This window comes from Mus caroli, chromosome 1, assembly GCF_900094665.2.
Source record: "Mus caroli chromosome 1, CAROLI_EIJ_v1.1, whole genome shotgun sequence".
Taxonomy (NCBI): Eukaryota; Metazoa; Chordata; class Mammalia; order Rodentia; family Muridae; genus Mus; species Mus caroli.
In genome coordinates, this window is record NC_034570.1 from 145,404,666 (window position 1) to 145,418,341 (window position 13,676).

Sequence of the window (13,676 nt, forward strand, 5' to 3'; positions counted from 1 at the left end):
CCAGTTGAATATACTCCTGGAAAAAAAAAAAGAGGCCATGAAATATAAGTGGTCAGCAGAAAAAACCAGAGTGAGAATTTAACTGTTCCTGTGTCTATCCTCACAGTCGAATATGAAGGACACAACTGGGAGGTCTGCTATATAATAACATCATACTTAGAAAGGGAATGGGTAGGTTCCATCTCCAATTCTCAAATGGAAAGTGGGGAGGAGGTAAATTACAAAGCACTCTGAGTTCCCCACAAAGAACCCCTAGATCACAACATGTTATATTTATCGTGGTTATTAACAAGAGTTCAATTAGGATCCAGATTCAGCATCATGATGTGTCATGGGGAAGGAGCAGAGAGAAGAGAAACATCCCATAAACAAGCATGTGGGTTGGCTTGATCTTTTGACTATTGTTCTATTTGGAAAATAAAAAAATCATAATAATCATATAGCAATGTTCTCAGCAAAGCATTTTTAAAATAATTTCTCTGTTGAATGCTGAAAATAAAAGCCCACACATTCATCAATTCTTACCCATTATTTGAATCAGTAGGAGATGCTCAAAGCATGATCTTAAGAGGGCAGGAACTAAATCTCCACTCTGGGAAGGTTAACAAGTCTTCAGAATGCAATAGGCTAGATTGTATGGTCTAGGATGGGTTTTGGTACAACTTCAGTTAGTGAAACAAAATTATAGTTGAGGGCCAAAGTTGGAAGGAGGAGACAAGGGGGAGGAAAGGGATTCTTTGGGACTTAGTTCTGAGTAGACATGGAATCATTCAGTGATATTATTCTCTTCCCAGAGAACAGCACCCCTGCCTGATGCTCTGTTCACCATCCTGGTTAGAGCCCCTTGGTGGCTTCCCATAAAACATTCCTTTCTTCCTCTAGGTCACTGTCACCACAAATACCCTAGCAATCTTATTCTTTCCCAGTTGTGCTTGGTGTGCCCTGTGTCCAGTCCTGCATAGGTGCCCTCCCCTCTGCCTAAAGCTCTCTTCATGCCTCCCCTCCTTCCCCTTCCACTGTCTCAGTCTCAAGACCATCATTATTTCCTTGATCCCCCTTCCTTCAGTTTGGTCCAGGGTCCCAGAGCTCTAACACTTCTCTCTGCTTACTCAGTATACCTCTGTGCTTCCGTTTAAAAATCCATCTCTTTCCTCCTCTAGACAGCAAAGTCAAAGACAATAGAAACTATCTCTGTCCAGTCCTGAATCTCTAGCAGTCCCCTCTCTGTTTGAGTATGGGATTGCTCACCTCTTCCTTTTCCTTTTCCTCCCCTCCAAACTCTCAAAAGTCACCTTTCTCTTCTTGTTCAAAAGTCTAAAAATGGGTGTCCATTAGGCTTAAGCCTCAGTAGGTGAGGTCACAGAGGGGCATCATTCTGGTTGTCTCCTCTCACTCAACAGCAAAGTCACCCCCAAGCCATGACAGTTTTAGCTGCAGCTCTCCATGTCCAGTCAAGTGGCTTTGAGGTTAGGAATGACTACAAAGGTCTGGCTGAGCTCTGGAGGGTCATGGTGCAGGATGTCCCTTCCGCAGTGATGTAAATTACTGCAAAGGCATGGCTGATGGGAACTGAAGTGTGAAGCAGTCGCACCTGTCACTCTGGCTCAGAGTCACTGTCCCAGATCTGCACAGATGGAGAAAAGCCACGGCCTTGAACCCCTTCCCTAGCTATCCTGTCACCAAGGCTCAGGCAGCTGACAGGAGAGTGGCAGCTGTGAAGGTAGGAATTGAAAGAAAGACAAGGAGGAAATAGGAACTTAGCTCCTTTCTCTGCAAGGGCTGACTGGACATTACTGCTGACAAAGCAGGCTTGTCTTCTCCTTCCTCTGTGGGGCCCCTCTGACCTGTAAGGGCTTTATGAGAAGTGGGGGGAAGGGAGCCAGAAGACAAAGGAATAGGAAGACTGGAAAAATGGAGCTCCAGAGGAGGCAAAATTCTCATTGTTAATAAAATTAAAAATGGAAGCCTCCATTTCAACTTTTACTCTTGGAATTTCTTTGTTGTTCATGCTAATAATAGCTATGGAGGACTTCCCCAGTGTTGATAAAATTAAATATACTACTAAAAAGAAATGAGAGCTAACCTATTGTTCAATTTTGTCTTGGCACAAAATGATAATAAAAGAAACTTTTAACAGCCATGGTATCAGAATTTGCAATAGTTTCAGTGAAACTGTTCTCTTCAGTTACAAGTATAAGCAAGAGGGGTTGGCTATTCAGAAACACGGCCTTTTGAATATTCTTAGTTATAATCCTTTGACTTACAATGCTCAAAGCTCTTGGTTTGTACTGAACAAACTACCCTCCGTACCCTGGCTCATACATCCTACTTTGAAGAGCCTCGGCAAAGCACTTAGCCAGTTGTACATCAGTTTTCTCTTCCGTGAAAAAGTTGGACAAATTTAACATTCTCCCGGATATAAAGTGCAGTGACTGTGGCTGAGTAACTTGGTCTTCCCTTGCTTTTATTGACTCTCCATTACACCAGCCCACCCACTTTTTGTCTTCTGAAATCTAGGCTGTCTCAACTCACCCTTCCCTTTCAAAGCTGCTCCATAACCAGCACATGCAATACTGCCTGACTTCACTGACATTAAACAGTGCCTCGTGTCCTAACATTTCACGCTGATGCATTTATACTTAACCGTGGACTATATTTACAACACAGACACGAGTTACAATGTCTACTTAAGGGAGGAAACGTATTTTATCCACAGAGTGGAAACACGAACACCCCCTCTAATGTTTACTTTGTATTCGGAGTCTATAGAATGAGGTCATACATTATACCCTCTACTATGCCAGCACATCTCTACTTTCCCTGCCCCTCACTCCATCACTCACATATTCATGCCCAGGAAGTGAATGGCACAGGGTTGGGAGTGGTCTTCAGAGAATACATTGGACACTGTTTCTGTCTCCAAATAAATATACATAACATAAACATAAATCCAAGAAGAAAAGCCCCAGACCAAATGTCCTTAGTATCACCAAGCATCCCCTACCTCCTCTACTTTAGCCTCTTCTTGTGTGACACCATAAGCTAAATTCTTGACTACACTTCCACCAATGGGGACAAGAAAAAGCCTTTTGAGAAAAGAAATTTAACACCAAAACTTTGCACATGGAATACAGATGGTGCTCAATAAATATCTGTTCAGTGGACTAGTGATGTATCTCATCAGAAAGAAAGAAAAAAAGACAGTTATGCACGAGAAAAATTTGCCTACTGAACCTATGTATAGTCTGTCAAGTTCTAACTGGCATTCTCATTTGGAGCCTCCCTGAATGTACCGAATTCAGAAAAGACCTTTAAGTTTAATATGTAGCCTACCTCTTCCCCTGAATGAACCTCTTCATTCTAAAAATAAAGAATAACAAGCAAAAATCTGCATCTGAACCATATCTCTCCCATCATACAACTGGAACAGAAATACTGTTCTGATAAAAGTAGCTGCTGCATGGACCAGTAACTGTAGTGCTCCCCCAGTATGGAGCACTGAACATAGTGCCAGGGAAGAGGAGGAGACCTGCCATAGAAGCAGCTCCCAGCTCTGCTCCAGGGGAAAATTTCAAAAGGAGTGGAGGCCAAGAACTCACAGACCTCCCCACCAGCAGTACTAAGGACACCAGGTTCCTAGGCTCCTGTTTCACCAAAGCTGGGAAACGCAAAACCCCTCATGTCTCCTCTCTCAGTGTCAGATCCCCATCTACAAAATTATAAGCTCCCTGCCTCCTCCCTCTACCCAGCCTTTCTTTCTCCCACTTCTGGCTTTGGCCCACCCACAGCTAAAAGGGTGCGTAAAAGACAAGTCGCTAAGATCCCAGGAGGCTCCCTGACATGATTTGCTATATAAATACCCAGGGCTATCACGCTATTACTGCGGGGATTTGAATCGGGCTGGGGGCCCCTGGGGCTGCATAAGCAACACCTCCCCCACACTTTCAGCACCAGAAAGACAAGGCTCCCAGAGGAAAACTGTGCTTTCCTCGATCTTTAGCTGCTAGGGAAACTCATGTTAGGGCAGCCTTCTTACAGAAACCCTCTAAAAATACCTATCGATGTATATTTAGCTCCAGATATCATCCTCCTACAAACAGGCTTTGGGCTAAACCACTCTGTGTATGCCTCTGGCTGGTAGCTGAGGCTGCAGGATGGCTGGTCCCCGCTCCTCTGCCGCATTCCCCTGCCCACGATTTCCTTTGTCTTCTCTCTCTCTCTTCTCTCTCTCTCTCTCTCTCTCTCTCTCTCTCTCTCTCCCTCTCTCTCTCTCTCATAGGTTATATACTCATTCCTTGCAAGCTGGAGCTGAAGACGCAGAAAGCATCCACTTCTCTTTGCCATGTCTTTCCTGAGAGGTGATCCCAGGGTAAAAAGAATTTTTAAAAAACATGTGCAGCGTCCAGAACAGAGTTAGAAGTAGGATTCCACCCCCAGCTTCAAGTCTTCAGGGCTCTGCTGCTTCATATAAATGCTCTTGCATGGATTAGGCTGGCTCCTGTTGACCTCTACAGAACTGTCTCTCACTACTGGGTTCTTAGGAATATCCTCTGTCTCTCTCCTCGATTCCTCACCCCCAAACATTTATATATCCACCCCTTTGTGCAGCTCAGTGCTGTTTAAGGGTAATCTCTTTCAATAAGCTCTCCCAAGAGACAAGTCTGAAGCCCTTCTTCTGAGTGCTCATGACATGTAGACTCATTGTCCTGGTGAGAAATATGTGACCTAGCCTACCCACACCTAGCAAGGTGCCAAAGACTGGGAGCTAAGTAATGTCTTTCAATAGCTCTTAAGTGGCTGTCTGAATCTGGTGGCAAGAACCTTAGCAGAAGCGAAAGGTTTAGAGACAGTCATGAATACTACCATTCTTGTACTACACATCCACTCAAACAGGTCATAGCTCCACTGTCCAGTTGATCATCATGACACCAAAGTGTGTGCTGAGCTAGCTGATGTTTTTAATGGTGTCTTAGTGAGGGTTTCTATTCCTGCACAAACATCATGACCAAGAAGCAAGTTGTGGAGGAAAGGGTTTATACAGTTTACACTTCCATACTGCTGTTCATCACCAAGGAAGTCAGGACTGGAACTCAAGCAGGTCAGGAAGCAGGAGCTGGTGCAGAGGCCATGGAGGGATGTTCCTTACTGGCTTCCTTCCCCTGGCTTGCTCAGCCTACTCTCTTATAGAACCAAGATTACCAGCCCAGAGATGGCACCACCCACAAGGGGCCTTTCCCCCTTGATCACTAATTGAGAAAATGCCTTACAGTTGAATCTCATGGAGGCATTTCCTCAACTGAAGCTCCTTTTTCTGTGATAACTCCAGCTGTGTCAAGTTGACACAAAACTAGCCAGTACAAATGGGATCATACTCAAGACTAGCTCTGTAATATCATCAGGACTGAAAATAAAGATTCCTCAAGTGTAATAGGAACAACATACAGGTCACCACTGGGCCTGAACCTAAGGATGTGCAGAGGAAATAAAGAGAGAAGCTTGAATGTCTTCAGTGGCTGAAGAGCATCCCTAAGATGCTAATAGCATCTCTAAGCTCAGAAGATACAATGGCCCAGAAAAGAAACCCAGACACTAAAGGCAGACAGACTGAGTTCAAACTCTGCTTATCATATAGAACTACCTTCTTTACCTACAGGAGGTCTGGTCCAGGACCTCCAGAAAGCATGAAGAACTACAGCTAGTACACAATTCTACACATCATGACTTTTTCTACAATCCATACCTACTTGCCTATGATAACATTTACTTTATAGTTTAGACACCATAAGAGATTAATAGGACTAACTAATAATTATAATACAAGTTACAAAAACGCACTGTAGAAAAATTGCCAACATGACTACATTCACAACTGGGGCCATTATGAAATAAAGTAAGGAACACTGGAGCACAGGTTTTGCAATACCTTGAAAGGAAAACCTGATATCAGAGGGGCAGGTATATACATGCATTGTGGACACCCTGGACAATGAGATGGTTCATGTCTCTGACAGGATAGTAAGGAATGGTCAGAGATCTTACCATGCTACTCAGAAGGGAATGCCATTCAATACTTAGGAAGTGTCCACCAGGCTGTGGTTGACCACAGGTAATTGAAATAGTAGGAGGTTAAAATGTGTGTATAGGAAAGCATTCACTTGGATAGAAGCACATTGTTAAAATTTTCTGTGCCTTAGATTATTCATCCCTGAAATAGCCTGGGGAAAATAATTAAACCTAATACTTCTTATCTAAGGTGCTACTTTTATGGATTAGAAATATCACCTGTAGAATGTGGGCTTTAGCCCAGGGTTAGCTACATGCCAGTGTTATAGGACAAATGAGTGCTGGCTTCTCCCTGCATTCCACCCAGCTTCCTCTAGAGGCTTTGATCACTTCCCAAGGAGATAGAACAGAGAGCCCAGTATTTCTTATTAGCCTGGAGTACAAACCCTCAGCTTCATTTCCCTAACAAAATAAGCTAGGCAGATGGAGTTGTAGACACAAATCCCAGTGAGACCAAAGGGAAGGTGTAAGGACAGTCTCTCACTGCTCCAGGCCTAGGCCTCGCTCACCACTCTTTTTGCATCCTGTAGAAGGTGTAAGACTTTGGTGGTGGAACAAGTAATATGTCAAAATTTGCAAGCAGTAACTATATACCAGACTCTGGGCATACAGAGATGAACAAAAGTCATAAAGCCCAGATGTCTCCCAGTTCCCTGCTCTTACAATGGTTTAGAGATGCCTAAGTTTTTATCATCTCCTATCATTCTCTATATATTTAGGTAATAACTTCCTGTTAAGATTAACATATAATAGTATTTTAAGTAATATAGAATATTCCAGGTGGCCTAACAAGAACATAAAGCCTCCAGAATTATTACCAATTCAAGAGCAATCCCACATCGTAGCAGACAAAAGTTTGTTTCAGCAGAGATGAGAATTAAACTGATTTGGTATTTCTCGGTCAACAAGATTTGTCTTGTTGAATAAGCAAATGGATGAATGAATGAGTGTCTAAACAAGCCAATTCACAAAGAAGTCAGCTGGATCTTTTGATCTACTTGTCAGGCACCAAACAGCATTATTACATCAACAGCTGACTTCCTTTGCCATAGAGCAAGGCGCTGTATTGCAAGCTCACAGACTGAAGTCTCAGAAAGCCACACGAGAGCTTGCCCTCTTCAAACTCCAGTTGCAGCTCCCGCTTTGAGTTGGAAACACTTGTATGATGATCTGCAGCCCTGCTATGCTCCATCCTCTGTTTCTAGGGGGCCAAAGGAATATGAATTATGGAGATCTATGAATACAGAGCCTTGAGTTAGCAGAGGTCACTGATGGTACGAGAAGGAAGAATGTTGCAGAACGGGCATAGAGGCTGAAGACGTGGGCTTCAGTTCTTAGATCGGTGGTTCTCAGCTTTCCTAATGCTGCAACCCTTTAATACAATTCCTCACACCGTGGTGACCCCGCCCCCAGCCATAGAATCATTTAATTGCTACTCCATAACTGTAATTCTATTACACAATTATGAATTGTGATATAAATATATGTGTTTTCTGATGGTCTTAGCTAGCCCTGTGACAGGGTCATCGACCACCCCCAAGAGGTCACAACCCACAGGTTGAGAACCACTGTCCTAGATAGTGTCTGCTGTTTAGACACATGCCCTCTATGAGCCTCAATTTCCTTGTCTGGAAAATGAGGACAACAAGATCCTTACTGTAATCTAAAGTCTCCCTGAAATGCCCCAGTTGAAATTTAAGCAGTTCCTGTGATGTAGCAAGACTGGTGGCTTTCTAAGGTGATTTGGTCATGCAGACACCTCCCTACGGCATAGACTATATGCTATAACCAGAATTGGTTACTTATGACAGAGGAGCAGATGCCTACTAAAAGGGTGAGCTTGGTTAGTTTCTTTCTCTTCTTCAGCATATGATGTCATTGGCTTTGTGAGGACACAGCAAGAAGGGCTTCATCTCTTAAGACTTTTCAGATACCAGAATTGTAAGATATAAATCTTTTCTGTTTAAAAAAAAATTTTAAACACACAGTGTCTGATATTCTATAGTAGTAGAAAATGGACTCGGACAGCCCTTTTATGGGTTTATAGGTGAATATATTAAATGACTGACTTAAACCATGCACATCTTCAACTTACGTGCCTAAGGATACTAAGAATACTATGGAAGGTTAGGGGTGGCAGGCAGAATGTGGGGACTCCAGCTCTCCCCCCCCCAAATACTTGTTTCTTAGCAGCAGGCTAATGATGACAGGTCTCGTGCTGAGCCAGCTGTGTGATTCTACAGCACCCACCCTCCTGCCCCCGACCCTCCCGCCCCCCACCCACCACCAGAACCTAGAACTAAGATGTTATGCAGTCTCAACCCCGAAGTATCGTGTCATGCTCCAACACTGTCAATCCCTCTGTGCACAGGAGTAGAATGTGAGGTGACACCTGAAGACAAGGTGGGAAGGAAGTGCTGTCAGCAGGAATAACTCTGGATGCAGGTGTCAAGAAGGAGAAAAAAAAAAGGAAGATTGTGAAGATTGTGTGGCCAGGAGAGGGGATACATAGAGTGGGCTTTAAAAATAGAAACCCTGCATCAGAGAGCATTCTCTAACCCCCAGAATCTACCACCAGAAAGCAAGTGATAGTAAGAAAATGATATAACATCCTGGGTACTGGATAACTCATCTCTGCAGTCTGTTCTGCCCACCTCACAAGTTGGTACTGCAACATGTGAACTGAAGTTAAGATGCCATAATTGTAAAATGTCCCTAGTTTAATGCACCACTGAGAAAAAGAGAACACCATCAATACTGCCATGCTCCAAAGATGGTATGCCTCCTAGCAGCAAAGCAAGGTGGTAGGTGACTGTGCAAATACAGACAGTTCAATTACCCATTCCATTACAGTGCTTCAGAACCTCATCCCTCAACAATCAAGACTACAGTGAACTGTTACCTGGAAACCATCTACGTGTGAGCTGAGAAGAGCTCCTGCATGTTGGGCTGGAGGTGAGATGGGGTCAAGACTTAAAGTCTTGTTGGTTCAACTAGGAAGTACCCATAGTCAAAGTTACCCAGAGAGCCATCCGTGTCTGAGAAACCACCAAGAAAACTGGGGAGACAGCACAAACAGGACAGTTGACTTGGCCAAGTGCTAGAACTCCCTGGAGATGCAGGTGAGGAATGGGCATCTTCTTAGCTACAGCAGCAAAAGGGCCTGGCTGGTTCCCGTAAATCTGCTCCTTCAACGGTGTCGACAGCCCTTATCAAAGTTCATATTGATCTTCCCTAGTCTGATCAGATGGAAAGGGTCTTTCACCTCCCCTTACACATCAGAGTCCCCACTTCCCACACCAGAACCACCAGATTCCCCCTGCTAAGTACAACTGTCTCATGGTACCTGGAGGAGACTGGGTCTGAGACTGTGGATGTCGAAGTTTACACATGTTCACATATGTTATATAACATGTCATGTTACTAGCATAAATCGTATGCACATCCTCCCTTCTGGATGCTTTGAATCATTTCTACATTACCTACAAGACTATGCAGCACAAACACTATGTAAATATTAGTTATTCTATACTGCTTAGGGCCTAGAGATAAGAATGAGAAGTCTTTTTCAGGCTCACTACAGATGTATTTTTCCCTAAATATTTCCTATCCACGCTTGACTGGATCTGCTCAGAAGCCAAAGATACAGAGAACTGACTGCACTTCAGCCTGTCAAACTGTCTAGTAAAGTGTGGCATCTAAAAGATGTATGTTAGAGCATCTTTAATAATTATTTATCATAGCAAAAACCAGAAAGCAATCTAAGTGTCGAATAACAAGCAGAAACAAGCAACAAGCTGTGTGTATCCACTTAACAAAGTGTTCATCAGTCACCACAAAATTTCAGCAGAGTACAGAATGATGTGTGATATGCTCATCATATATTGAGAAAGGCAGCAAAATTACAGACATCCAAAAGAAAGCTCCCTTCGCTTTAAAGGGATGGAAAGAGATGCCATAAAAGCCAGAAATTGCTCTTAAAATCAGAAATTGCTTTTAATCAGTCAGCAAGGATTTTTCTCTTCTGTTTTTTTTTTTCTGTATTTTTAAAAATCAGTATATGACAGTTTAAAATAAAATGAGTGGCTTAGAACAGAAACTTCAAATGTTTTCAGTGCATATAACATTGAGTAGGACCAATTACACACACACACACACACACACACAACATGCTACCCTTAGAAACCATGTGAAAGTCCATGATCCACACTCCTGCTGACTATAAATGGCAAAGACACTACTTTTTTGCAGTGGTATCAGTGACTGAAGATGAACAATTGAGAAAGAGGGACATAGAAGGCTTCTATGACAACCCCTAGCCCCTCCAAAAGTAACAGCCTAGACAGAAAGCCATCAAAGAGAACTCTTTAAAAATGTGATAAAAATGCTGAAGTGCAGCTCTCCACTTTGAAGAACTGAAGACTTCTGGTGGGTGTACAGGTGGGAAAAGGACCCTGTTTTCTTTAAAGGACTGGCCACTGGGAGTCTGACCATGCTCCAGCAAGCATTTGAGCAACACAAATTGAACTTGTTTTGTTGTTGTTGTTGTTGTTGTTGTTGTTTTATTCTTCTCTTCTTTTTTGGGGTGGGGTTGGGGAGGCCATAAGGATAGGGGTCTAGACAAGGGAGGACTGAGAAGTAAGTTTGATCAGGGCACACAATGTGAAATTCACAAATAATCAGTAAAAGTATTATGAAAAAACAAAACAAACACTAATATGATTTCAAATGAAATAAAATAACACGACTCAAGTTCTCACATAGGACTTTTCCAATACAGTATATTTTACTTACTTTAGAGACATTTAAAACATTATTTCAGTTGCTATATTTTCTGTGAAAATATACTTCTGTGATACTTTATATACTAAGTAATATTTAAAATGTTGCATTAGAACCTTTTTTTTTGTGGAAAATGGTCTACAGAAAATCCTTTTGTAAGGCAGTGGATACTTTCTAAACATGAACATTCAGCCCTGTTTATCCACTACCCATACTGAGGCTGGCTGCTTGTAAGCTGTATTCTAATCAACTATACCTTCAACTATGTCTCTTTCACTCAATTACAATTGGCCTAAAAGCTAAAAATGTGAGCACTGTGTCTGTGTTAGAAGACAGTGGGTAGATTCATGGTTTCCAAGCTCAGCTTCTCAGTCTTAACCAACTCCCTACATATTTTCTTTTTCTTCGTGTTTTGTCAGTCACAGTGGTGGCTACATAATCCCTCTCTTCAGTGTCCCATGTCTTTGCTTGTCCTCACCAGAGAGTTGGGCACCTAAGGATGGAAATATCTATGCCAAACACTTAATCCTCACCTATGCAAGTTTACCCTTCTCCCCAGCAAGCCCTGAAAGACAATGGCATCAAAGACTCACAAGCCACAGAAATCCTGGGCACTATTCTTATCACTCCCAGTGCCAAAGCCCATCACATCTGCTGCCAACAGTATTGGATCTACCCATCATCATCATACATCCACCCATCGTCATATCCAAAGGAATGATGTTGCAAATATTCACCTAAATGAATCGCCACCCTATATGTGCCTATAACACCAGAGCAGTTCCAATATATACTATAATAAGTTCTAAGGAATGTTTTATCAAGTATTTTCATGTGATTCAATTTTATGCCATCAATAAATCCACAAATCATTAATTCTGTTCTCTTAACTTTTAGTTCAGAAAAACATAATTGGAATCTTCTCCAATCTCCCAAAGAAACTACATCCAAGCATCTTTTGACTGATCTCTTGGGATGACCCCTTCCCTAGACACAAGCTGCTTGCTTCAGTTAAAAGGCTCCTTCCTGGAAAAGTAGGTGTTGAGCAATCAAGCAAGTATACAATGGGACGTCAGGCACCCCTGAGAGTCCATGATTCTATCTAATGCAACATACACCCAACTCTTCCAAGAATGGTTTCTTTATGGTCTAGCTCTATGGAGACTCTCAGCCTTGATCTTTTTCTTTGGTTTCTACTGTACATTCTGATCTCTGTCCTCTGTGTGTTCCTTGTACCAGCTACCTCATGTCACCATGAGCCTCCCAACACACACACACACACACACACACACACACACACACACACACAGAGCAATAAGGAAGGAAGCAAGAAGCAAGACTCACCCACTAAGGACCACGATGAAGTCCATGACATTCCAGCCATTACGGAGGTATGAACCCTTATGGAAGATGAACCCTAGAGCCACAATTTTGATCCCAGCTTCAAAGCAGAAGATCCCAATGAAATATGGTTCTGTCTTCTCCTGCAAGGATGAAGAACAGAGCAACAATAGAATAATTATTCTTTGTCAGACACAGGCCAAGGCACACCTTGACCCTCTCCTGTACACCCATGATGACCAGCCTTCTATATGGGTACAGCTTAGGTAACTGAAGCACCAAGAGGACCTGAAACTGCATGGAATACACAGAGTAGGGAAAGGGGCTGTAGAAATGGACAGATGTGTCCCACCTGGGGATTAGACATTTTTCTCCTGGAAGTCCCTGATGGCATAGCATTGCCCAGAGGAGTTTATTTCTTCATTCTTGGGTCTATACTCTAGCTGGAAACTTCATAGTTCTCATGCTTGGGTCATTTGTGTGGCCACTCGCCCATGTGTCTAGATTTAAAATAATTTGTGCCCTCTCTTCTGGAGGAATACATTAGACATGTGACTCATTCCTTTAGGAGAATAAGGATGTCGGTCGGCATTTAGCAAGTTCATAACCACCAACACACTCGGCTTTCACCATCCTCCCTCCCTGTTCCTTCTCACTCCAACAGTCCCTTGGGAAAGAGGAGTGAAGCAAATGTCCCACATGCCTGCCCTTTCTTCTTGCCTGACTGTCATGTGATGCATATACCCCATATTTGCAATGCCCTCTTCCTCCTGAGTCCCAGCAGGGTTTATTGCTAACTTGTCCCTCAGCAAAGAGTAGAGATTTCACAGATCTGTATGAGAAAGGAAGTGGGGGAAGGGAGTCAAAGGAACCCAGAGGAGAAAGGGCAGAGAAAGCAGACACATACCAGTCTTCGAGACATTGGGGTCTTGTCATCCTCAGGAAGATGCTGCTCCAGGGCCAAGACGATGCAGTTGGCAATGATGGTGGCCAGGATCATGTACTCAAATGGCGTGAAACAGAGGTGTTAAGGACCAAGTTCATGTAAGGAGGGATCCAGCCTCTAATATGGCTGTGAATATACACATACAAACTCCTTCTGCTGATCCTTGCAGTATGAATGATTTGCACTAGCAAGCAGGCAGGCAGGATAGTATATGACCCTTTGCATAAGAGGCATTATCATTTAGGACTGGTCCGTGAAAATGAAGCGTTTTCTTTAAGAAAAGGAAGCAGGCAGGAAATATTAGAGTTAGGCATATGTCAGATAATCCAATCACTGAGTGAAATAAAACATAAATCCAGGAACGAAACAGGGCTTCAAATTGATGAAGAAGAAAAAAGCAAGAATCCTGTTCTTCTCATGCTTCAGGTGCCTGGGTAGAAGAGCCAGCTTTGGCCTCAATAAAGACCAAGCTGTGGCTATCTGCTACCCTTTCAGAATTGCATCTAGTGTCACCCTTCTCTCCAGAACCTCTGATCAACTGAGG

At 43.0% G+C, this 13,676-nt stretch overlaps 1 protein-coding gene across 9 annotated transcripts in view; it reads right to left on the reverse strand.

Moving 5' to 3' along the window:
• Nucleotides 1–13,676, reverse strand: part of Cacna1e (calcium voltage-gated channel subunit alpha1 E) — a 486,129-nt gene that overhangs the window by 291,941 nt on the left and 180,512 nt on the right. For all 9 annotated transcript variants that reach the window (XM_029476855.1, XM_029476841.1, XM_029476834.1 and 6 more), the window contains 2 exons: nucleotides 13,094–13,199; nucleotides 12,190–12,329 (listed from right to left, as the gene is read on the reverse strand). In XM_029476855.1, the coding sequence (XP_029332715.1) occupies nucleotides 12,190–12,329; nucleotides 13,094–13,199 (246 nt within the window). The remainder of the gene's footprint in view (nucleotides 1–12,189; nucleotides 12,330–13,093; nucleotides 13,200–13,676) is intronic.